Source organism: Mustelus asterias, chromosome 3 (assembly GCF_964213995.1).
Source record: "Mustelus asterias chromosome 3, sMusAst1.hap1.1, whole genome shotgun sequence".
Taxonomy (NCBI): Eukaryota; Metazoa; Chordata; class Chondrichthyes; order Carcharhiniformes; family Triakidae; genus Mustelus; species Mustelus asterias.
Window position 1 is genome coordinate 94,441,264 of NC_135803.1, and position 26,679 is coordinate 94,467,942.

At 49.7% G+C, this 26,679-nt stretch overlaps 1 protein-coding gene across 4 annotated transcripts in view; it reads left to right on the forward strand.

Moving 5' to 3' along the window:
- The window catches only part of dock3 (dedicator of cytokinesis 3), a 1,050,162-nt gene that overhangs the window by 905,411 nt on the left and 118,072 nt on the right, over positions 1-26,679 (forward strand). For all 4 annotated transcript variants that reach the window (XM_078209344.1, XM_078209345.1, XM_078209346.1 and 1 more), the window contains 2 exons: positions 8,948-9,096; positions 24,431-24,517. In XM_078209344.1, coding sequence (XP_078065470.1) covers positions 8,948-9,096; positions 24,431-24,517 — 236 coding nt within the window. The remainder of the gene's footprint in view (positions 1-8,947; positions 9,097-24,430; positions 24,518-26,679) is intronic.

Here is a 26,679-nt window from a genome sequence, read left to right on the forward strand (position 1 = left end):
AGATGTGCAGGTTAGGTTGATTGGCCACGCTAGATTACCCCTGAGTGTCAGGGGGATTAGCAGGGTAAATATGTAGGGATAGGGCCTGGGTGGGATAGTTGTTGGTACAGACTCCTTGGGCTGAATGGCCTCCTGCTCTGTAGGGGATTCTATGATATAGGACACTCTACACATAAAAAAAACACTGCTTTAGTGTGAACAGATTTCTAATGACCCTGAGTCTGCCAGTTCTGGTTAGACGTGTTTCTGATGCTTTCATCACATGGCTGACCACCTCCAACAGCTCTGAACAGTCAAACAGCCATTTTACCCATTTCCAATGATTCTATAATTAATGGATGATAATGTTAAAAAAAAATTAAAAATGCACATTTTAAATACTCCTATGATTTTCCTTCTGGATTGCAAGCAACCATGTCCAAGACATTAATCTCCAATTATTGGAGACTGCAAGGCCATTTAGGGGGGTTTTCAACAGCAATTTGAATTTATAATATTGTGAAATATCCCAAACCACATCACAGGAGCAATATCAAATAAAATTTCACACTGAGCCATTTAAGATATTAGGGCAGATGACCAAGAGTTTAGTCAAAAAGGTAAATTATAAGGAGTGTTTTCAAGGAGAAAAGTGAAAAGAAGCAGAAAGGTTTAGGGAGGGAATTTCAGAGCATATGGCCTTGGCAGCTGAAGGCATGGCCACCAATAATGGAGCAATTAAAATTGAAGATGCCCTCAAGGCCAAATTCCAAGAGCGCAGATACCCCGGAGGGTTGTGGGGCTGTAGGAGATTGCAGAGATAAGGAGGTGTGAGGCCATTGGAGGGATTTGAAAACCAAGTTGAGAATTTTAAGATGTTGTTTGACCTGGAGACAATGCAAGTCAAATATAGAGATTGGTGGATGGGACTTGGTTCAAGATGAGGCACGTGAAGCAGTGTTTTGGATTACCTCAAGTTTACAGAAGATAGAATGTGGAAGAACAGCCAGGAGTAAGTTTTAATAATCAGGTTGGGAGATAACAAAGGCAGAGATGAAGGCTTCAGCAGCAGATGAGCTGAGGCAGAGGCAGATTTGGATGATCTTACAAGCGTTTTTAATGGTGGCATGGATATGTGGTTGGAAACTAATCTTGGGATCAAATATGAGACCAAGATTGTGAAGTCTGGTTCAGTCTCAGACAAGAAATGAAGTCACTGACTTGGAAACAGAGTTTGTGTTGGAGACAGAAGATGAAGACAGCTTTCCCAATATTTAGCAGCATGGAAATTTCTGCTCGTTTGATCAGAGTTAAACTTAAAAAGTTAATTGAGAGTTATCATTATCCAATCAGTCAGTCAGGATTCCAGGGCAACCAATATGGTGGGGTGTTGAGTTTTAATAAGAGTTTAAGACAGGATATAACATTAGTAATGATATAGCAAAAACAGATGACTGTGACAAGTAGCGAGTACCAGTCCAGATCGGGGAGGATAACTGGCATACGCAAACAGCTTTTTGACTCTTCACTTCTCTTCTTGGTGTTCAGGTTTTCTTGACTTCTGGAACCTCTCAAGAATGTTTGACTGGAGTCTTCCTTCAGATTCCTTGTACACCATCTGCTGCAATGAACCCTCACAAAGTCTCTTATGTTATGCCTTTTTTCACAATGTTTGGATGGATTATTGGAAAGTCTTTTTGGCTCTCTAAAGATTTGCTTTATTTCCAAATACCCTATTTAGCGTCTTGGATTTCCTTGTCTAAACTTTTGAGTTAGACACCTTGCCTTTGATGTCAGTCTGCTCTGATGTCAGATGCCTTTGATGTCAGTCTGCTCTGATGTCAGATGTCAGTTAGCCTCTTAGGCCTGTTCAGGGGGTTTTCTTCTCGGGGCTATGTATTGCTAAATTTAAGCCAGTACAGGGACTCATGAAACGTAATGTACTGATTTTAAGACGTGATTTTATTTAACAAAACGATCGAGTGGGAGAATGATATAAGGTAGCCCAGCACTCAAAGTATATAATGCGGGCAGCCCAATATCACTCTGAAGAACAATGCTCCCATGAAGGCAATTATATATTTACCAAATTATATTGCCCATCTTTCCGGTGGGCATTATCCAATAAACATTGGTACAGATCAGTCAATAATCATCCTGTCATTAACTCCAGCCAATAACAATATACATCTTGACCTCATGGAATTTCATTTGTTATTAGTTACACTCGTTACCTCCCTGTGTTGCCCAGCAGGACAGTGAGATGTGAGAATGATTCCCACCAAATTGAACCCGCGTGACACTCATGCAACCCTGAAAAATCCCTTATGTCTGCCTACCACCTGCGCTATCAGCTCGGAGCTGTATAGCTCTATTCATCAAATTGGCATTAGTAGCCATCTTGTTCCCGACAACTGCTGATAATGTAGCCTGCATTCAGTAGAACTATTGTCCTCTAGAATGCAGGCTATCTCCTGCCTCATCCATCAAGCCCTGCTGTGTTTTGCCGTTGGCTGAAGCTTTCACAAAATGTCACTAAAAGCAAACTGCATTCATTTTATTAATTCAAATACATGTTTTAAATGAGAAATACTCATTATCTATATAGAGCTGTCTTCTATAGCAACAGCCCTTGTCAACACTCTCCATTGCCTAAGATCATTCACTCTTAAGTCAGTGTTGTGTTAGTGTTCTTAAACCTATGGTTATGTGTTTTTATTAGCCTAATTAGCCCCCCTACATCAGGCCTTTTGCATGTATTATCGTCAAATTCTTACCCCATATATCCCTTATCAAATCTCAAGCTGTCTTTACCAGATTAGTTACATTCTCCCATAACAACCCACTATCAGTTAGATTGTTATTACCAATTATCAGGCTGGTAAGCCAGGCTATTATTCAATGCCGCCAATATTCATTACAACCCACCTTGATTACAGTTTCTCACAACCTGTTTCCTGTAAGGACTCCATCCCATTCTCCCAGTTTCTCTGCCTCTGCCCCATCTGTTCTGATGTTGCCACTTTCAAAAATTGAACTTCTGACAAGTCTGCCTTCTTCCTTAACTGAAGTTTCCCTTCATTCTGTGATTCACAGGGCACTCAAACAGGTTTGACCCATTTCCCACACCTCTGCCATCACCCCTTCCCTGGTAATTTTCTAGCGAGGTTGTAATACAATATCCCCTGCCCCCTGTAAGCCACCCGGGTGACATCCCTTTCCAAATTTCAAACTTCCAATGTACAATTTAGGTCAGTGGTTGTTCTGAATCCACACAGGGCATGTTAATTTTCATACACCAGATATGGGCACACAACCATTTTGTCTGTGTGTTCATATTTCTCCAGACTGGTGCCTATGTGCTTCCCTTCTTTCTCAACCACATACTGTAGAGTCCACTGCTATCCCATCCACATCCCTCCTTTAATGATCCCTATATTTTCGGCTTCAAAAAATCTCAACCTGACCTTATCTTTTAATATTACTGGGATCCCCAACACCATTCCTAGTGCGGTCCCCGGGGGTTCCTCTACAACTATTGTTAGACCAGACCTTGGTCAGTTGCTGTAATTGGCAGTCAGTGACATTGGGGTGTCTTTTTCCCCGGTATAGGTGTTCAATCTGTTCATCACTGATCCAGGACGGAACTTTCCCCCTGCTAACCTGGTCAAGGTTCTCTCATAGTTGCTCGACCATCCATTGACCATAGATGCTACACAGGGTTCGGTTCTGTTGCGTGGCATCATCTTTCACCCTCCCTCGGGCGATCTGATTAATAGTTTAGACATAGTTTAGAACAGTAACCATAAAGCTACTGGCCCTGTTCTCAGCCAGATCTCTCTCAGCATCTTGCCAAGCGTTTTCATTTCAGCTGTCCAAGGTCTGTTTAACTTGCCAGGTTAGGACTCTGAGCTTATTATCCAAATCAGCCAGATCCAGTGCGTTAAAGGTGGATACCCCCACCCGTATGTTGCCAGATCGTTCAGGATTTCCCTCCTCTTGTGCCCCTTTGATCTGGGCGTCTTTTCCCCCTTGTGTGTCCCAGTCTTTCGGCTTAGTGGCCTCTGGGTCAAGTGGAGGTACAATTTTCTAAGTGGGGAAAGACACCAGTCTGGTAATTGTGTTCCAGCTAAATCCTCCACTACCGGTACCAATTCGTAGTGTGTGTTGTCAAATAATATTTTCCCTGTATGTTTTAGTATCAACCCGTTATGGGGCCCTGGGGTGGTTGCAGTATAATGTGGGCGGATAAGAAGCCCTTTTCAATTGGGTGATGTGTGGAGTGGGCAGATAAAGCTATTTACAATTTGGACCGTGATGTCCTGATTCCTCCTCAGCAGAGAGAACCTACATGGGCGAGCTTTGGCTGCCAGGTACCCACTGCGTTACCACCTCTGGTAGTGAGCGCCAGGTCAGGCAGTTCTGGGAGTCCCGGTACCGGGGGCACCATAGGGAGTTATGTTTTATGGTGCCCCGGAGTCCTTTTGGTTGAGGTCCCCTTAGACAGGGCCTTCCTCCTGACGTCCGTTGAATCAGAGCTGGGACCGGGCAGGCTGGAATCATTTCCAGAGGCAAAGGGTGGAGGTTCGGGGCCTGGAGTACAGGGTGTGGGTAATAGTGGCTTTTCGGGCCAGTGCTTCGAGGGGCATGGATCGGGGTCCATCATCGGGGAACTGCTGAGATGGTCGTGTGGGGTAGTTGGGTGGTGCCATACAGTCCCGGGCAACTTCGAGAGAACCTTGACCAGGTTAGCAGGGGGAAAGTTCCATCCTGGATCAGTGGTAGTTGTTTCAGCCTTTTACTGGGCCATCCCTATTGAAGCCTATGGCAGCCAGAACTACTGCTTTCAAGTCTGGTCGGAAACCCCCGGCTATTTTCTGGGGTTCGGGTAGGGTGGAATGGATGGTGGGACTTAAACATAGCAGAATAAGTTTAACCTCTTCTGCCTCGTCTAGGCCGTTTAAAACACGACATTGGGTAATCTGGTCAACGAGAGGGTTCGAATACTCCAATCACTTTAGCTATGTCAGTGAGTTGGGTCATGGCGTGTGGAGTTACATAAGTCACATTGTGGTTCTGTCTGCCTGTCGGGTGGTGACCGGATTCGTCGGTGCGGGAACCGGATTAGTAACTGGAGTTATCGGGACGGGAACTGGACTAGTGCTGAGAATGAGTTTTTCAGGATGGGGGCCCGATTAGGTGGTGCCGTTGGTTCCATTACGGGGAACAGAGGTGGGGGTCAGCAGTAGCGCTAGCTGTTGCATAATGGTAGGCATCCTCTTCTAATTCCCCCCACTCTACCCCTGGGTCACTATCCCTGGTTTCGGTGGTGCATTACACCCGTTTTTATGGCGAGTTGTGATTTTAAATCTTCAATCTCGTGCAGGCATTTGGAGTGGTCTGTTGCGCGGGCAGTATTTTCTTTTCCTGCTTGGTGCAAAAGTTTTACTGCAGCCTGCAGGTCGCTGCATTTACGTTTAACTTTCTCTACTTGTTGCAGGGCGGCCAGTCTCTCACTGACAGCACATTGTGCCTTTTGGTAGGCTTTATCACATTGAGCATGGAACTGTATCATATTAATCTGGTTCCTTTCCTCCTGTGTGCCTACCTCCATTTCCAATTGTTATATGTGCATAGTAGCACTCATTAAGTCCTGCTTTAGTTGGTTTACCTGAACCTCTCTGACCCGTTTAACCTGGATAATCTCCGCTTCTCTACCATGGAGCTGTACTAGACAACTAGCGATCACAATCGCCTTCCTAAGCTTGGGAGCTCTTTTACCCACTTCCTTATGGGCATGACTCCAACAATTCTCTCCCTCGGATCCCAGATCCGGTTTCAGGGCGTCACCCCACTGCACCCATTTGGGCCATTTATGGTTCAAATATATACGGAGGACTTCCATTCGGCATGACTGGCCATAATTATTTCCTTTAGGGTTCGTCACGTGGTATGGGTAAGGGATCAGGGTAGGAATCCGGTTTTCACTAAATTCCCCCCTGTAGATTTTACCCAAACTCCCTTGACTATCCTAGTTCTAACTAAGCAGTTTGTCCACCTTGTGTTACAGACACCGGGTTTATGGCCCAATTTACTGGTCAAATCTGTATTAGTTCTTCATTCACTTAAGACTGGCCGTCACATGGGGCAAACTGCCCTTTTAATTCAGGCTCAGATGGAGTGTTGGAGAATATTGGGTTGAAGGTTCAACTTCGGAGCAACGTATCACTTCTTATCGAAGGACCGTCTAGGGTGCCAAATGTTGTACCTGTAAAACTTCAGATATTTTCGACCACTTTACTTCCTCAAAAGTTTTACCCCGGTGCCTTTATTTGCAAGATCGACAAAGGACAAACACAAGTAAAGGTTCAATAAGTTTGTTAATAGTAACATTATTAACCCTTAAATTACCCACATAAAACAAGAGGTTACCCCAGATTCAAGTGTACTACCCACAAAGATGGTTTGGTTAAACTGCAGGCCTGATTCGCTGAGTCTCTCTGGTCCGTCGTCATGAAGGTGCATCTCGATGGCAGCTTCTTCCTTCTTTTCTTCTCTGGTCAGTTTTCTGGATGGTCAAGGTTATCTCCCTCATCGAGTCTTCACTGCTGGTGTGTCTGAGATGCGTATCTTTGTTTTCTTCCCCCCCCCCCCCACCGCCATTCCAGAAACGTCTCTGGCTTCCAGCCAATGAGGTCCCGGGATGGGGTCTCAATACCCAGTGGGTTTCTTGATGTCTGCCTGACAGGACACCAGGGCCCACCCCCAGGTGTCCATCTCCATGGTGTTGCTTACATGTAACCTGTTGCCATATACGATAACTGCAGGAACTCTAGGTGACAGAAAGTCTGGCCTGATCTGGGCTTCTGGAACAGGCCTAGACATGTTTCTGTATCTTTGTATATTTGACCTTAGTCACGTCCGGCCTGCCCAAGGTTTGACTGTGTTTGATTTTAATATGCCCAATTCTTTAATTTAGGATATCCAATTTAATCGGCCTTAAAACTAGGCCCTGATTATATTACCACAACACCCTGGTCCACTCCTCCATCATGTCCCAACTTCCCATCCCCTTCACACAGCACCTTCCCTTGAAATTGCAGAAGATGCAACAACTACCCTTTTACTTCCTCACCATTCAAGGCCCAAGCACTCCTTTTAAGTGAAGCAATGTTTCACTTGCACCTCCTTTAATTTGGCCTATTGTATTCACTGCTTCCAATGAGGTCTCCTCTACATTGGGGAAACTAAACGCAGACTGGATGACCGCTTTGCAGAACACCTTCTGTCAGTTCGCAAGCAACCTTCCTGTTGCTTGCCATTTTAACTCAGCATCTTGGTCTCACGGCCACGTCTGTCTTAGGCTTTCATACAATATTCCATTGAAGCCCAACGCAAACTGGAGGGCCAGCACCGCATCTTCCGATTAGAGCCCTCATGACTCAATCTTAAGTTTAAAAACTTTAGACTGTGACCTTTCTCCTCCATCTTAACCTTTTTTTAATATTTCCCAACAATGGCAAGTAGTTAGTTTAGTAAGTCAGTAGCAGCACAGATGTTGTGATGGGTAGAGCCCCAACAGTAAGGGTGTTGGGAGCTGGAGAGATGACTTGTGACGGAGAGAGAGCAGTGTGACTTTCTTTGGCAAATGGTGAGGATATAGGGATTGGGAAACAGAAAATATGTGGTAACAGAGCCAAACATTATCAGATGTAGCCCTGTTAAGACTTCAGCAGAGGCCATGAGAGATGATGAGTTTGAGAGGGAGGGCCAGGTTATGTTTATGGGGGTTTATATAAAGGATAACATTGAGTGTGAATAAGGGAGCAAAAATGCTAGAAGAGAGGGAGCTTATGACAGGTAAGATGTAGGTTGAAATCACTTTGAATGAGGAGTGCTCAGACTAAAAGTGGAGAGAAGTGGGAAGTCACAAAGAGTATCTGGTTATTATCATATTGCTGTTTTGTGGGCCGAAAATTTCCCATCCTGCCTGCTGTGGCAATCGTAATGGAATTCGGCGGACCATTTAAAGGTCTGTTGAGCTCGAGCGGGAATTTTCTGGTCTTGAGGCGCGTGCAGCCAGAAAATTCCACCCGTGATCTTGTATGAAATTTGACTGCCATGTTTCCAATATTGCCAAAGTGTCTGCATTTCAAAAACAAATTCTTGATTTCTCGAGGAATTAAGGGCTATGGGGAGAGAGCGGGTAAATGGAGTTGAAATCAACCATGATTGAATGGTGGAGTGGACTCGATGGGCCGAATGGCCTTACTTCCGCTCCTATGTCTTATGGTCTTATGGTCTTAAAACTCCCATTGGCTGTAATGTGTTTCACATCATCCCGAAGTTGTGACAGGCTCGGTATACGATTGCAAGTTATTGTTCTTAGTGCAGTTAGCATTTCTAATGCTAACTCCTCATGGTCAGGAGTGACAGAAAGACCAAAAGAATGTGTTTTGTACACTCTGAAATCTGTAACTCTTGATTCTTCCACTACTTCAGTGGTCCAGTGTAGTACTAAGCAGCACTAGCTGGATGGGTCTCCAGATTGCCCATCTACGTTGAGTTAGCTGATCTCAGCCAAAGCAGAGGTTTTGGGTCCTCTATTCATCTTAGAACTCTTGGTCTAATATGGGGAAAAAATGGCCAAAGCTCCAGCTCCTTTTCCGTATCCAGGGACCCTGCATGAGACAAGATTGGATGTGAGTTTTCCTTGCCAGCTCCTATTGCTTCAGTTGCATGGTGGTCCTCACTGAGGACGTGTTCACATAAAGAATACTTGGAGGACATATCAGAAGACTGCTAGTACCTCAATTAATCCAGAGTTGCCATCTTTAGGAGAGCAGGGGAGAGGTGTAAAAATCTAATTGTTGTGGATGATAATGTAGACTATTTAAATCATCAAATTCTTATTCAGTTTACAACTTTCTTGAATCAAATGCATCTCCCGCTTCGTTCTTTTCTCCAGAGGCAGCGTTTACACTAATGCTGTACTGGGAACTGCTTCACTGGGAGGACAGACCCCTGCGGGAGTTCCTGCACTACCCAGCACAAACGGAGTGGCAGCGTAAAGAAGGACTGTGTCGACAGGTCATCAACTACTTCAACAAGGGAAAGGTTAGTGCCAGTGTTTCTGCATGTCGTATTGGGCAATTGGAGGAAATTATTAACTTTGACTCTACATTACCTATGATCTGTAAAAGGTGCTTCAGTTAGCTGTAAGTGGTCAGTAAAACGGAGTGAGGGACACTTTGTGTCATGGCTTGATCAGATTAAAGATAATTCATCAAATTTTATCTTGTCCTGATAAGCCTTGGGATAGGGTTTCAGCTGAAGGACAGTCATAGAGGGCAGAAGCAGGGCCCTTGTATCATCAAGACTGTATACGAATAAAAAGTGGCAAGATGCTTTTTTGTTTGCAAAATACTCAAGTCTCCCTTTGTATCTCACTGTTAGAGTTCTTTAAGCACTAGTGATATCAATCAGCAGAACCAGGCGTTCAGTGAATAGAGGTTAGAAGTCTTTTCTTGGACACCTTTTTTTGACAGTGATGTTCAAATGACAGATTAAAATTCTTATATTTGTGCAAATTTCCTGTCAACATTTTCTATTATAATTTCCTGTCCACATTTACAATGCCTATATGAACTTGCTGCAATCACACCGTTTGCTATCTCATTTTGTATTTTTTTATTCACTCAGAGGATGTGGGCATCACTGGCTATGCCAGCATTTATTGCCCATTCTTAATGGTGGATGGAGCTATTACAAGGGGGCATAACTATAGGGTTCGTGGTGGGAGATACAGGAAGGATATCAGAGATAGGTTCTTTACGCAGAGAGTGGTTGGGGTGTGGAATGGACTGCCTGCAGTGATAGTGGAGTCAGACACTTTAGGAACATTTAAGCGGTTATTGGATAGGCACATGGAGCACACCAGGATGATAGGGAGTGGGATAGCTGTGGTGAACCATCGTTGGTTCCCACTGGATAGTACTGAGCCAGGGTCTGGCCAGTACTACAAGGATGTACATATGTTGCTGTTGGGTTAGGGATGGGTTGTGCTACTTGTTGCTGTTGGGGTTAGGGTGGGGTTGTTACACCTTTGTATTGTAGTGTTGTGGTACATCCCAGTCGGGCTCCGCCTCCTGGGAGAGGTATAAAGGTCCCTGCTCTGGCTGGGACCCCTCAGTCTGGGATCGTGTATATAATTGTTGGCTGCTTCGTTACAGCAAATAAAAGCCTTTATGTCCTGAGCATCTAGCCTCGTGTATGATAACGCGCATCAATAGCTTGATCTTGGTTTCAGATAAAGCTCGGCACAACATCGTGGCCTGTTCTGTGCTGTTCTGTTCTATGTTCTATATGTTCTATTAATTGCCTTTGAACTGAGTGTATTTCAGAGGGCATTTTAAGCATCAACCACATTGATTTCTCATCACTTCTCTCTCTCATTGAACTTACATTTCTATTCTGATCTCCTGCCAGAAAGATATTTAAAATTTACTCAGCAACTGATGATGTTCTCATCCACGCATCCAACCATAAGCTGGTTTCACCCTACATCTGCTGCTGATAGACTCATCAGTGACTGCCAATCAACAGGAAATGCATGGAGAAACCAGCCTGTCACTGGCTGAGCAGGCTCTGAGCATTTTTTGAAAGTATTTCCAGGATGTTTTCATAGAATCATAGAATCCCTACAGTACAGAGGCGGCCATTCGGCCCATTGAGTCTGTACCGACCACAATCCCACCGAAGCCCTATTACCGTAATCCCCCAGCCACTAAGATCAATTTAGAATGGCCAATCAACCTAACCTGCACATCTTTGGACTGGGGGTGGAAACCGGAACACCCGGAGGAAACCCACGCAGACATGGGGAGAAAGTGCAAACTCTACACAGAGAGTGACCCAAGGCCGGAATTGAACCTGGGTCCCTGGTGCTGTGAGGCAGCAGTGCTAATCACTGTGCCACTGTGCCGTCCCAAAGTTTTGAAGTTGAACCGTTAGTTATTTTGAAGGAAATGGCTGGCCATTTAAAAATATCTCACGGGCTTCATCCAGCTCACAGGCCACACCTTGGACAAGCCTGTATTAGATGATTCACACTGCTGCCACTGCATGCTGGTGGTGGAGAGAGAGAACATTTAAGGCAGTAGAAAGGATACCTTTCTATCATTGAGGATAGAGATATTTGTGAAGCTTCCTCCTCCAGTGAGATTTTAATTGTCCAATATTATTCATGACATGTTATGGCAGGACTGCAGAGCTTAGATCTGATATATTGGTCATGTGATTGTTTAGCTCTATCACATACTGCTTCTGATAAGAATGAATGTAGTAGTCCTGTCTAGTAGACTGCAGAGTAAAGACACAGATTCTTCCAGTTCCCCCATTACCCAGTGTGAACATTTTTCAATAAATCCATAATCCTTCCCCAGTTGGGGACAGCTGCTGTTAATTATCAACTTAAAGCATGTACTCTATTGTAGCACAATTTCAACATTAACGCAGTAGGAGGTCTTGTGGCACAGTGGTAGTGTCTCTTGCTCTGGACTAGAGCCAGGACTTGCTGACCATGGAAGAAGAGTTCATTACATGGTTCAACAGGCTGATAATCAGCTCAGGAATCCTTCCATACTTCCCCACTATTCCCCAAAGGGAAAACCAGTGTGAAGATACATGGAAGAAAATATGAACAACACATAAAGTCCCATTTTCAGGAATAAATTGAACATTAACATAGGCTGGCAGGCCCCACTGGGAAGGGTTGAGTTGGGAGAGATAGGGGGCCGAGATGGAGAGGGTTGAGGAGACAGGGAATACAGAAGCTTTTTGGTGACCTCTGATTAAAACAGGGGGCCTGTACCACCCGCATTTTCAGCCTGAAGCCAAAGCAGTGTTACCTGCTGGGTTTCCAACCTGTTGCCAGCCTCAGCCTACCACCCATGAACTAGCAGCAGCAACAGGAAGTAGTCTCTGTGGCCATTGATTGCCACTTCAAGCTCTCAAATGGCACACGGAGCAGTAGGCCACCTGGTGACGACCCGCCACTTGTAAAACTGTGGCAGGAGCAGGAGTAGCCACTGGGAAAGGAACTCATTGCATTTTATTGGCCCCTCCACCTACAAATCCGCAGGCAGCAAAGTGTAAAATTTAGCCCCTTCAGGTGAAAGAGTGGACTTGTTATGGATGGAAAGCACAAAGTCAAAAGAGGCGAGGAATTTTCTGGTTGCTATTGCTAATTGAGCTGTCCATTTACATCAAGCACAGCCTGCAGCTGCAGAACAAACTCAATCAGACAGCAGTATGCATATTTTAAAGGATATGCATGATGCATGACTCCATTAAATAGAGCTAAACATAGTGAGCCAGATTGGTGTTTGCCCTCTGAAATGATGATCCACAGATTTCTTCTTGTCAGTAACATGGGCTAAATTTTGTCAACAGCGTGTCATTCCCAACATTGTAAGCAGAACTATGTGCCTCTTCCACTTTCTCTTATTTGGCCTTTTCCCATGTAATTATAATTAAAATTTTACACAACACATTCGATTTAGCAGTTGAGAAGTTTTTCATTGGTGAAATTCACTGTCAGCTGACAATGCTGCATCTACAAGTGGCTGACTAAAGAGTCTCCTGATCAAACGGGAAGGCCCTGCATCACGGCCACAATTTCACCTCTCTCCCACCCAACCTCCCCCGCCATTTCTTCATCTGTCACAGCTTACCCTCTGATTTCAGCTTCTCTGCCGTTTGGCCATTCACACTTTCTATTCTCTCTATGGACTGCCATTAGCAGCCTGTAGCCTTGTTTTTGTGGCTATGACTCATCTTTCATTCCCTCACCCTGGTCGTTGTGTAGCATGAGTCTACATACCTTTGCATGATATTATCGGAATCCACACGGCAATCTGTGCCCACGTCTGCGTCTCCCACCTCTTTGGCGTGATGTAATTTTGGCGCAGATCAGAATAGGTATTCAAAAGTCGCAACCTGGGGTGGCAGCCTTGAACTGGTGTGAGGAGGTAAGTGCTGCTAGCGGGGTATGGGGGATGTTGCAGGCAGGCCCTGGAGATGCCTGGTGTCCTTCCTCCTGCTGCCTTCAGGTTTTGGCCCATTGACGAGCAACATCTGTGGAGGGGGGGGGACTTCCATTTCCTCACAGCTCCCTGGATGAGGTTCCGTCAGGGAGTCCCCCCCCCCCCCCCCCCCCCCCCCCCCAACACCCCCCCCTCCAAGCAGTGCTGAAGCTGACTGGGAGAGGCAGCATCAAGGGCAGCATCAAGGGCTCCCCCCCCGCCATCCCCCTCCAAGCAGCACTGAAGCGCACTGTGGGAAGCAGCCTCTAGAGCTCCCGCTTCCCCAACTCCCTCCACAGCACTTTGCAGTGGCATTGTCTTTCTGCGAGGTACAGTCAGGGACTCTACTAAGTGCTGGTGTTCCGGTGTGGAGGAGGAGTGTACCATGTGCTGTCTGAGGCCTAACCAGATGAAGCAGCTGCTGCTCCAGGCCGGGTTGCAGAGGTTCAGACATGGACTGCATGGTATCTGTTGTCACATCTGGTGCTGCTTTGCAGTCTGTCCCTGCCCTGTGACACGGACCAGCAACAATGCTTGCAACAGATGCTGCAGTTGCACACATAGCAATGGCTCAAGGGTGCTCATTGCCCACGGCTGCACACCGACCTGCATAATCTGTACCAGCAATTATCATAATGGGAATCTCACACAACCCTAATCCGGCCATGCATGGCACCATGGATTGTATGGGGTTGCCAGCTCCCACAAGTGGGGGTTCTGGCCCAAATGAGGGATTGGGGTGGTGCTGAGTCTATGCAGCCAATGATAATAATCCATCATTCTATGCTCTTTCCAAACCCCACTGTACCGATGGATCTCAGTTTGCTTGATCTGGAGCTGGCCATGTTGGTGACAGCAGAGGCCGAGGAGGAGGAGGTGGCGGCTCAGGAGGTGGCGGGCGTGGAGAGACCACCGCAAGTGCAGCCACCACCAGACCCTCAGGAAGGAAGGCAAGGGGCTGCTGCTGAGGGCCAGGAGGTGGGTGAGCAGGCTCCCGAGAGGGCACACAGAAGGCAGAGGGTGCCGAGGCCAAGGAGATACAGGCCCCTTCGAGGCCCTCTCGAAGGAGCTGTGCCGTCACCAGCTGTGCTTGTCCAAGACCACGGTGCATCACATTTGTGAGGTGCTCTCACACCTGGCACCTCGGGGGAGCGGTGGCCACCGGTTCCCTGTGGATGTGAAGATGACGGCAGCCCTCAATTTCTATGCCTGTGGGTCTTAGTGGTGACCTAGCTAGTATCTCCCAAGCCTCCATGCACAGATGTGTGCAGCAGGGCACAGATGCCCTGTATGCCCGGGCAGGGCAGTTCATTAATTTCGATGTGGGCCGTGCACAGCAGGAGGCCCAGGCTCTCGGCTTCGCCTCCATTGCCGGGATCCTGAATGTACAGGGTGCAGTGGATGGCACGAACATCGCCTTGCAGGCCCCCCATGCAGGGCCGCAACAATTTGTAAACCGGAAGGAGTTCCTCTCCCCGAACGTTCAAATTGTCTGCGACCATTGGCTCAAGATCATGCAGGTCGATGCATGCCACCCAGGGAGTGTCCATGACAGCTTTGTGATCCGGCAGTCGGACATCCCTGGGCTCTTTGAAGACCAGCCCAGGCTCCCGGGATGGCTACTGGGTGACAAGGGTTACCCGCTAAGGTCATGGCTGATGACGCCTGTGCGGAGGCCCCAGACCGAGGCGGAGACCCGTTAACAGCAAGGCCCATGCAGCTACCCGGTCCATCGTTGAGCAGTGCATCGGCCTACTGAAGATGCAGTTCCGCTGCTTGGACCGCTCTGGAGGGGCCCTCCAGTATGATCCTGTGCGTGCTTCACACATCGTTATCGTTTGCTTCGCTCTGCACAACATTGCCCAACAGTGGGGAGATCAGCTGAAGCAGGAGGAGGAGGAGGAGTGGCGAGAGGGTGAGATGGACGTCCCGCCATATGAAGAGCCGGAGGAAAGAGGGCAGGCGATGACGGCAGGTGTCCAGCAGGGAAGGGCAGCGAGGGAACGCCTTGATTGCAGCCCACTTCACCCAGCTGGTGCTGTGCAGTGAGGGGGGTGCAACCAACACACATCCACCACACCCCAGGAGCAAGTGCAGCCACTATACCCCTTCCAAATCAACCTGGGCCCTCAAACCACCACAGCTCCCTTCCCCTGCTCCTGTCATCCCACCACCCTTTCCCCCAGAAACATCCGACCCTATTAATGTGTCTGGGCTGGCAATGGTTGCGAGTCTTGTTTGAATGCTGGAGGATAATGACGACTCGCTGTTGTGCACACTGGGTTCTTGCCCCTCGTGCAGTCCAAGTCTGACTCCAGCTATACTCAGAATGCACCCTGGCCCACGTAGCTGTAAGGGTTGGGGACACATGTTTTTTGGATGAGAGGGGGCGGTGGGGGGGTGGGGGTATTTGCACGAAGGGTCTGATGGATGTTGGGGAAAGTAGGGCAGGCACTCTGAAACATGGACTGAGTCTGCAAGGTTCAACAGACAGCACCTTTATGTTTGGGAGTTGGGAACACTGAGCTGTGGGAATGGCCGGGCGGAGGGGGGGGGAGAGAGAGAGAGAGAGAATCAGAGACACATTAGTCACAGCATGATGTACAATTAACAGTTTATTGTGCTCTTAACATAAATAATGACCAAACCCTGACTAATGCTGACCTTCACCCTCTAGTGAACTACAACTTTCTAACTTTGCTACTGCTTTTTCTAGGTGCTACTCCAGGATGCACATCGGAGGTGGAGGTGTCCAGCTGTGATGCATGCCCCATTGCCTGTGATGCCCTTGGCGGATGTCCCCTAGGTCGCCGGGACCTGGAGAGCCCCGGCTGACTTGTGGATGGCACTGTTTCAGAGCCACTCTGTTTATCTTGCTGGCCCTGAGATGCCCCGGTGTGAGGAAGGGGAGAATCGGAAGGTCTCTGAATATCCAGGATCTCCTGGGTGGAAGACCCCGGCATGGCCTCAAGCCCTTTCTCCTCCCTTGGGGTGCCCAGAGGCCCGGGGGCACTCCATGGGATGCCAGGGCAGCTGGATTGAGCTCCAGAAGCTCCAGCGTCACCTGGCTCTGCCAGTCCTGGAGGTCTAGATGCATCTGTCCCATGATGTGTGATCCCTCAGCCCTGGCCCTCTGAGATTTGGCCAAGCGCCGGAGCCCCTCCGCTACAGCATTCTGTGAGCGAGCCAGGTTCTGGAACCCCTCAGCAGTAGCCCTCTGAGCCTGGGCTAAGTTGTCGAGACTCACAGCCACGGCCTGCTGTGTCTCCAGAATGCCAGCGAGAGTCCCAGCCATGGCCAGCAGTGTCTCCCACATGCCCCGACACCCATGGCCATCAAACACTGTGTCTCCTGGATGACGGAAACACACTCGCTCATGGCCCGTAGTGTCTCCAGGATGGCCTGGACCCTGTCACCCATGAGGACAGACCCCTGAGCGAGACTTTCCACTGCAGTTGCCACCCCTGCAGTGTTGGCCTGGGCGTTTCACTGTGTCAGCACCACCTCCTGCAGCAGCGCTCTGTCTGACTCCCCTAAACAGCCTTGCAGTCGCAGCATGGTTGCTGACAGCCCTTCCACAACTCCCCGGGTTTCCTGATGCATCTCCACCAGCCTTGGGAGGAACAAACCCAGAGACCCAGCAGCTGGCTTGGGGATAGCTGAGTCCTGGCCTCCGGCAGACCTCCGTGTGCCTGAGCCCTCGGATGTGCCCGCCTCCACTCGATGTGCATCAGCGGCTGTGATGTGCTCACCAGATCATGACCCAGAAGCCTCAACACTGAAGTACCCACCGTGGTAATCATCTCTGTGTTGGTGGGTTGTGTGGTACATGCCAGTGATGCTTTAGTGGTGCTGCCCTCGGAGGGTTCCTCAGCGCCTCCCTCCGAGATGTCATCCAGGGGTTCGTGGGCAGTTTGCCCCAAAGCAGCAGGGGTGGCAGCAACACCTGAAGGGCTGGGCTCCTCTGGGTCCAGAGCTGGAAAAAAGAACACACATATGGGGAAGGGAGGCAAATCATTCCATGCAGCATCGCACTGACTTAGAGGAGGACCAAGGTTAAGGGTGTGCTTCTGCTCACTTGCATGCTGTACGCTGACCTGGCTGTCGGTGACCATTCGGTATGGTCCATCACCCCCTGCCAACTCCTTAGCATGCTTCTCCATGCTACTCAGCTGCCGCAGATCAGGCACACCACCATCAGTCTGTGTCGTCTCCCGTGCGTTGTGGATTTTCTTTTCTTGTAGGAACATAAGGTGGATAGCAAGCATTAACATATTGCAGTGTATGGTGCGCAATGCACGCCTGTGTCTCGGGCGTTGTGCTGACAGTTTTGGGGAAAGTGGTCACCACTAAAGGGTGCTCGTGGAGGGGTGAGGGGAAGGGGTTAGATTCTGTTCCTGGGGGAAGGGTCACTTGTTGTATGCCCTTCAGGTGTCTAATCAGGGTTGGAGATCCGTGCCAAGCATGTGCCAAGAGCGATGCTCACTCACCCTTGCTGTTCGCAGAAGGTCGTTCATTTTTTTGCAGCACTGCCTGCCAGAGTGCGGTGTCAGGCTTCTGGCATTCACCACTTCTGCCACCTCCTCCCACAATGCTGTGGCAGGTGCACCCCTTGGGTTGGGGCCCTGGCCAGGGCACAGACGATCATGCCTCTCCTCCAAGGCATCTGGCAGGTGTTCCTGGTCTGCTTCCGAAAATCTGGGAGTCGATTTATGAGCAGCCATCTTTGTGGCGTGACTGGCTGTGTCCATTTCTGCAGCTTATATACAGCTCTGGCTTATTAGGTGAACTCTTTTTGTGCCCAACCAAAAGGGGCAGCTCGCTAAAAGGAAGGGAAGCGCCTGAAACAAAAAACAAAACAGAAAGGAAACTTAAAACATCAAATTAAAATGTGATTAAAGGGATGAATAATACACCTCCGTCCCTGCGGTGCCCAGCGGGCACGGAAGGCATCAACGGTGCCCGTGGACACCGCATGCTCCCTTTCCAGTGACACCCGGCCGCGAATGTAACTGCAGTAGAGAGGCAGACAGTCAGGTTGGACGACCCCCTCGATCGCACACTGCCTGAGACCTGTAGATGGCTCACCTTGCCAGGCCCAGGAGCAGGTTCATGAGGAGGTCATCCACCTTCCCCGCTGCCCCTCCGCACCAGGTGCCCGTAGATCAGGAGCGTGGGACTGAAGTGCAAACAAAACTTCAGTAAAAGATTTTTTAGTAAACTGAAAAGGTTGTGCAGCCTACAACACATAATGTAGACATTACAAGGTTGCAAAAAGGGCACGCTTGGGAGTCCGTGAACTTGTACAACCTATAATTGTACAGTACTGCTGCATGCAGCACCCTCCACCCCAGGTCACCAAGATAGTGGGGGGAGATCCCTTCGTAGAGGGACCTCCACTGGGGACCTCCGCCACCCGGCGGCAACAAGGCCCGCCAAGGTGTATCCGGGCGATGGGCGAGGACGCGGTAGTAGAACGTGTGCAGCAGCAGCCCGTACAGGAAACGCCTCTGGGGCACGGAGGACATTTCCACAAGGCGGCTCAAGCTGTGGGACGCCTGACCTGGGGGGGCGGGGGGGGTCTAGGTTTTGGGCCAAAATGAAATTCCGTCCAAGCAGGGGCATGCTCGGGTGGGATCCCACCGCACGCCTGCGCCTCCTTGAGACCACGTATGCCCTCGGGTCCGAGCACGACCGTCCTAAGGTCTTGAATGCCGCATGCCAGACGACCACCCTCACGCTCTCAGCCAGCTCGTGGCGGTTCATCCAGCCCACTCCTCCGTCACCCAGCACATCCCCGATCCTGGTCACCCTGACTTCCACGGCCCTCCTCTCTGTCAGCCACCTGAAGTTATACGGCTGGAGGAGCGGATTCCTGAACAGCGGCTCTCACACGAGAGCCGCTACTCCTGACGGGGGAGAGCTGCGTCGCGAGGCGACCATGTTCCAGACCGTGAGGAGGTCCTGGTAAAAGACGGGCAACGCCTACGAGGAGGTTGGAATACGCCCCAGATTTATGTACAGGAGCTGCATGTCATAATTCAGGCCATGCACCTGGCGGAAGAAATACATCACCAGGGCACGCCATCATGGAGGAGGCTCGACGCAAATGTATCTCTACAGGGTCTGGTGGCGGAAGGTCGCCACCTGGGTGTGAAGACACACCAGTGCCTGACCGCCCTCCTTAAGCGGGAGATGCAGAACCTCAACAGAGACCCAGTGCAGTCGGTTGTCCCAGAAGAACCGGACGAGGGTTCTCTGGATGTTTGTGACAAAGCCAGGGGGAGGGGTCAAAGTGACCAGCTGGTACCACAACATGGAGGCGAGCAGCTGGTTTATGACGAGAACAGCACTCGGAGCAGTCCTGTCCAACGACTCAGACGGGCAGTGACTTCGGTCTCCAACTCCTGCCAGTTCGCCGGCCAGGATTCCTCAGCCGGGCAAAGGTGGACCCCAAGTAGAGGAAGTTGGTCCTGCTCCAAGTGAAAGGCTTGAGCTCCTCCGGGAGGGCGGTCAGGTGCTGGTGTGCCTTCACACCCTGGTGGCGACCTTCCGCCTGCCACGGACCAGCCAGGAGTCCGGAGCACTTGGCCCAGTTGATCCTGGCAGCAGACGCCACGGAGCACAAGGCATGGCACTCTCGCATCCTCCACAGGTCAGCTGGGTCCATGAACATGAGGAGCACATCATCGGCATAAGCCGACAGGACCACCCCTACGTCTGGGCCACGCAGAGTCAAACCCGACAACCTCCTCCACAAGAGGCGCAGGAGAGAAGAGGGCAGTGTAGTAATCTCGGGCAATAGCCCGGATGCCCTCCAGATCCGAGACGGGGGAACCGTTGTCGGCAGCAGCGTAAGGAGGTGCTGACGCGTCGCCCACCTTCATTCCAGCGAGTAGACGAAGGGGAAGCCACGGTCCAGGTCCACGCGGAACTGGAGCCGCAACCTCACGTATGCGCTGCGAGACCCAATGAGTTGCAGGTCCCGCAGCGCGTCCTTCTTCCTGTACTCCAGCCGCAGGGCCGGGTCCTCATCGGGCTGACCAAGGCGTGACTCCAGGTCGAAAACCTCCTGCTCCAACTCGTCGAGCCTGGATTTCCGCCTCTTTGTCGACTCACTCGCGTATTCCTGACAGAAGTACAGATGTGAGTCTTGCCCACATCCCATCATAGCCTCAAGGAGGGGAAACCTCCCCGCTTCCTTCTCCAGCTGGCCCAGAAACGACGAAAGGAGTCCAGGAACTGCCCGTCCTCCAGCAGCAGGTTGTTAAAGTGCCAGTACGCGGACCCCACCCCGGACGCGAGATGGAACAAATTCCGCCCATACCAGATGGTGGTCCAAGCACAGCACCTGCTGCACGGAGGCCGATGGGACGCCGCACGCGTACCCCTCGAAATGTAAAGGCTGGACACTCCGACTCCAGGCCTCACGTAAGTGAAAGTTCTGGAACCAGGATGGAGATGTCTCCAGACGTCCACCAAGTCGTGGGTCCCGAGCAGGTCCCGCTGCTGGGGTGCACATACAGGGGTCGGTGCGGTCCCGTGCCTCGAGGGTACAATTGAAATCCCCCCCCCCCCCCCCCCCCCCGAAGACGATGCATTCGTCCCCTTTGATGGTATCGAGATGAGTGGACACTTTCTCGTAGAAAGTCGTTTGCTGCGGTCCAGTGGTCGGGGCGTAGACGTTCAGGAAGTGAACGACCACGGCCCCCTCGCGGACTGTCAAGTGCAGCAATCAGCCTGGCACAGGCTCCTTGACCCCCAAGATCTCCGGCTGAAAATGTGGTGCCAACAGGATAGCCACCCCACGAGAAGCGAACGTGAGATGGCTCATGTAGACCCCCCCTCACCACTCCAGGAGCCATTGGGCTTCGTCCCCCGGGGCGGTGTGGGTTTCTTGCAGGAAGCACACCACATACTTCCCGTCCTGGAGGACCGAGAAGTTCTGGAACCTGTGGAGTGGCTCATTGCTGCCATTGACTTTGAGGCTGGCTATGGTCACCTTCATATCAGCAGCTTAGTGCTCCCGTCACCATTCACCACTTATCTAAATGTTTAAGGGAGTGGTGGCGCAAGACGCGCCAGTCCACTCTCCTATGAGCCCAGAGAGGAACCCTTGCTGCTGGAGCTGCTCTTTTTAATCCGGGTCCAGCGCCGCCTGTGAGCAGGCCTCCGCGGTCCGGATGAGCAGCGCCAGGTCTGACCAACGGTTGAGGGCCAGTTGGACGCTGTCAGGGCGACCAGAGTGTTACAAAGGCCTTGAGTTCCCCTGGGGGATGAGGGGCGATTCGGTGGGGGGCATGAGGGAGTCCCCTGCCTGGCTCCAGGTGGACTCCAAAACCGTCCCCGTGCCCACCTCCGAACAGCTCTTCTCCTCAGGGCAGTCGCCCTCTGACTCCGGATCTCCCGCCACAGTGCGTACGGCGGGCAGCACAGAGCCGCCAACCATTCCTAGCTCCCCCTCGATCCCACCCCCAGGATTGACAGAGCAGGGGTTACCAAAATCCTTTTTTTTTCCATATCTCCAATAACAGTGCAGAGAGTGCTGTCACTCAGCAGTCTACCTCCCTGGGAGACTAGGTGCATTGAGTGTGGCCTGTCAAGGGCCCGTTGGCAACAAATACTTGTAAGAGATTTTGAAGGCTGCATTCAGTTGAGTGTCATTCATCCCTCAGAGTGTTGATTAGTTGCCATTCAATAGGCTGCGGTGTCCAGGGGGGATGCAATATTCAGGGCTCCTAATCGATTAGCTGCTGTGTCCAGGGAGGGTGCAATACTCCCATTCAAGAAAGGGAATGATCCCCATCAAGCTGGGGTTTTGCATGTCAGTTTTCTGCATGGCAGCAGTGAGGACAGTATGTTCAAGGGATGGAGGAATTGCGTTCCTGCATTATCCAGATCCATGGGGGCATGAGGTGAGTGAGCAGCCATGTCTGTGTGCGGGGGGAGGGGGTTGTGGGGCCAGCAATGAGACCAGTGATGTCTCTGTAGGGGGGTTGTGGGGGCCAGTAATGAGGCCAGCAATGTGGAGCGGGGGGGGGGGGGGGGGGAGGCGGTGGTTGTGGGGGCCAGCGATGAGGCCAGTGATGTCTGTGGGGTTTGAATGGCAGTGATCAGGATGTTGGGAGGTCTTTTCCGCGATCTTCAGCGATGTGCGCATGTGCAGGTTCCTGCTCATCCCGCCGATTTCAGGCTCTTTGGCCCCACCCCCCGAGTGTTTAATGATATTCACGACTGGGCCCTCTGCATTGCACAGAGTGTGGAGATTCAGGTGAGAAGCTGAACTGAGAAAACAGTCGGGATTTAGAACAGTTTTCCTGCCAATTCAGCACTTTTGGGAGAATCGTCTCCTACATCTGTCTCTTTCTATCTTTATCACTACTTTGGAGGAGTTGCTGACTCCTGCCTTTTCCCCTGTGGCCGGCTGACTGTTTGCTATAACCTATTGTGCCAGGACCAGGCACCACTCCCCCTCAGCTTGATTAAACAATGAGCAACAGTCATATGAGCATTCCAACAATTGCCAATTGTAGCACCCCTACTACCAACTGGGGGGATTAATTAACCCAGATCCTGGGACTTTATAATCTGTCTGGTTCTATTACATAATAAAATGAAAAGCAAAATACTGCAATGCTGAAAGGTTCTGAAAAAGGTTATTGACCTGAAACATTATCCCTACCCTCCTGCTGTCTCCACGGATTCTGCCAAAAATGCTGAGTGTTTAACATTTTCTGCTTCTAGATTAATTACATAGAACATAGAACATAGAAAGCCACAGCACAAACAGGCCCTTCGGCCCACAAGTTGCGCCGATCACATCCCCACCTCTAGGCCTATCTATAGCCCTCAATCCCATTAAATCCCATGTACTCATCCAGAAGTCTCTTAAAAGACCCCAACGAGTTTGCCTCCACCACCACCGACGTCAGCCTATTCCACTCACCCACCACCCTCTGAGTGAAAAACTTACCCCTGACATCCCCCCTGTACCTACCCCCCAGCACCTTAAACCTGTGTCCTCTCGTAGCAACCATTTCAGCCCTTGGAAATAGCCTCTGAGAGTCCACCCTATCCAGACCCCTCAACATCTTGTAAACCTCTATCAGGTCACCTCTCATCCTTCGTCTCTCCAGGGAGAAGAGACCAAGCTCCCTCAACCTATCCTCATAAGGCATGCCCCCCAATCCAGGCAACATCCTTGTAAATCTCCTCTGCACCCTTTCAATGGCTTCAACATCTTTCCTGTAATGAGGTGACCAGAACTGCGCGCAGTACTCCAAGTGGGGTCTAACCAGGGTCCTATAAAGCTGCAGCATTATCTCCCGACTCCTAAACTCAATCCCTCGATTAATGAAGGCTAGTACGCCATACGCCTTCTTGACCGCATCCTCCACCTGCGAGGCCGATTTAAGAGTCCTATGGACCCGGACCCCAAGGTCCCTCTGATCCTCTACACTGCTAAGAATGGTACCCTTCATTTTATACTGCTGCTCCATCCCATTGGATCTGCCAAAATGGATCACCACACACTTATCCGGGTTGAAGTCCATCTGCCACTTCTCCGCCCAGTCCTGCATTACATACTGGTTTTACTAGGACAGCCATCAGGGAGCCTCTCTCTTCACTGACTAATAATTTAAATAGCTTTCCATTTTATATCTCAAGAGTGTCTAAGCTTCATGGGCGCACCATTTCACAGTACGACACAGCCTGCCAACCTTGATCGGGGTGCTGTGCAGGATCTCAGGCAGTATCCCAGTAGGACAAGGGCAAATATTTCTTAGTGGAGTCACAGTTTGAGAGTCAGACTCCCAACAGAGAGGCTACAACAGTGAGTTTCCTTCTGAAGGAACCAGATGGCTGCCCCAGTCAATACACGGACCAGCATGAAACTGAATCCAACTGACTAGGAAGATTTCAAGCTTTGTGGGCTGTTTAGGCATGTAACCACGGAGACTCGACCAATGTTCCTATTAATTTGCCATGTATCACGAGCTGTGACTGCAGCCAATTTTGAGCTCAGCAGGAACCAACAAACAGCAATGATGAATGACCAGATTCTGTCTTAAATGTTGTTTGAATTTTAAGCTTCGGATTTATCCGCCAATAAAATAAATCTCCAGAAATTTCAAACCAGTGAATAAGCAATATAATTACATGAGTTACTTGGATGTCCAGGGCTCTGGGCTGCAATCTGGACACTCTTAGTTTATCTGTGTTCTTAGCCCAATATTCCTTCACAATCTGTGAATTATTCTGAATAAAAGAATACTTTCAGAAACCGGTCTTTTTGCAATGATGTCCCCATTGAACATTTCTATATTTTAGTTTGAACTGACTCCTAATTATATTTTTCTCTTCAGTGCTGGGAGTATGGAATTCCTCTCTGCCGGGAATTGGCCAGTCAGTACGAAGTGTTCTACGATTACCATAGTCTCAGCTGGATTCGGGTATGTATGTGAAGCTATTCACTAAGACCACAGGTGCTCAAAGCCATTCCTTCAGAACAAAATTAATCTTATTTAAGTTTTTATTTGGATTTAATATCTGTAGTGACACTGATGGGTCAGAGAAAAACACACAAGTGATTTGCAGCAGAAGTTCACAAGACGTTAAAGGTGGCATATTGTTTTGGTAACTGCCAGCACACCATTTCACAGTACGACACAGTCTGTGCCAACCTTGATCGGGGTGCTGTGCAGGATCTCAGGCAGTACCCCAGTAGACAAGGGCAAATATTTCTTAGTGGAGTCACAGTTTGAGAGTCAGACTCCCAACAGAGAGGCTACAACAGTGAGTTTCCTTTTGAAGGAACCAGATGGCTGCCCCAGTCAATACACGGACCAGCATGAAACTGAATCCAACTGACTAGGAAGATTTCAAATTCAACCCTCTCCCTGTCTTGGTTCAGTAAGCTTCAAACTATTAGCTCACTAAAATCCATAAAGCCCAATTTAAACTTTTCAATTGATCTAGCCTTTTGGGCAGAGAGTCTTGAGTGAATTTCAATCCTATAAATCCAGGCCATGATAATGGAGCCAAAAACTTCTATTAAGTTTGTCAGCCAGTTAACGTTTCTGCACAGGGCAGCCATTGCCCAAAGCCTGAAAACTGCCAGCAGCTTTTTAGGGAGAGAATTCCAGATTTCCACCATCCTTTCTGTGAAAATACCCCTGAACAGCCTAGCTCTAATGCTGTTGTCTAGCTCTCTTCCCAGCAGAGAAAATCATTTCTCTCCACCAACCTTTCCAACTCATTTAATCGTCTTAAACATCTCAATTAGATCACTCCTTTATCTCCTGCATTCAAGGGAATACAATCATAGCCTGTACAACCTGTCTAGCTCAAAAAGAGTCACTGGATGGTAACCAGGTGCAGGAGTTCTGGTTGTTTATTTTCTCTAACCCTCCCTGAACTAGCAGCACTGGGGACAATCCCGTTGCCTCAACTGTCATCCTGATCAGCATCTGTTAATTAAGTGCACAAGAGGACTGGAGCGCTCCCTGGTTTGAATGAATCAGTACCACACAGAGCAAGGGATGGATAACTTAAATGTAACATGTAGCATTTTGACCATCAAGCAACCACTGGGTAGATTAACAAATAAATAGTTTATTGAGATAAATTACTATTTACAGAGGGTAGTGAAAAGGCTGCCATATTTCATAGCTCCAGACTCCCTAACAACCAAATAAACCCTATGCTCTGTCCTTGGAACCGCATCCTCCAGCCTCTTTGGCCGACTGGGTCATAAAACCCACAGAGAGCTCACCCCTAAAGGGGACACGCTACTCCAATAAGCCTTTCATATAATTGGCACAGTTGTAGATCCTACATATATTTGCATTGTCGTAGGGCCTACACAGAATAGGGTGTTGGCTGTAAAGATCCCTGACGTCAGTTACCCTAACACTGATTAATGAACAACTCTTTTCTCATATTTGATGCCCAATTTTCCCGACCTGCTCTGCTGCTCGAGGTAGCACAGCGGGCCGAGAAATATTAGCAGGGGCCTGTAGTGGGATTGGCAACTGGCGTCAAGCCAATCACGACTTTCCCAGGCCAATTTTTAAAATCGTAATCAGCCTTGCACCGGAAATCAGCGCGAGTCTGATTACCATACGGAAATTGGAATTTCATTCATTAGCAAGCCCAGGATGGTATCGTCCAGGCTCGCTAATGTTTCTGACCTCTCCGGGAGAGGTTACCACCAGCTGGTCCCCATCAATGGGAGGGGGGGGGGGGGGGCGGGAATGATGACCTCACTGGTGGAGACAGAGGCCATTGAGGCTGGGAGCAAGGGGTTGCCCCTTGGCACTGTCAGCCTGGCAGTGCCCACTGGACACCCTGGCACAGCCCACCAGGCAGTGCCAAGGGGGAGGGGCCTGAGGGGGGCTCAGGCAAGCTGACAATCGGGAGGGGGAATCAGGGATGACATCAGGAGGCCGGTGATTGTGGGGAGGAGGGGGAGGGGTGGCAGTGCTCATGTGCATGTCTCCCTCTCGGGAGACCGGCGCATGTGCAGTGGCCCACTCAACGTGTTGATGCTGGCCTCTCGGGTGGGATTAGGTCCTGCCCACCCCCTCCCCACCACCCCTCTCACAGCCATGAA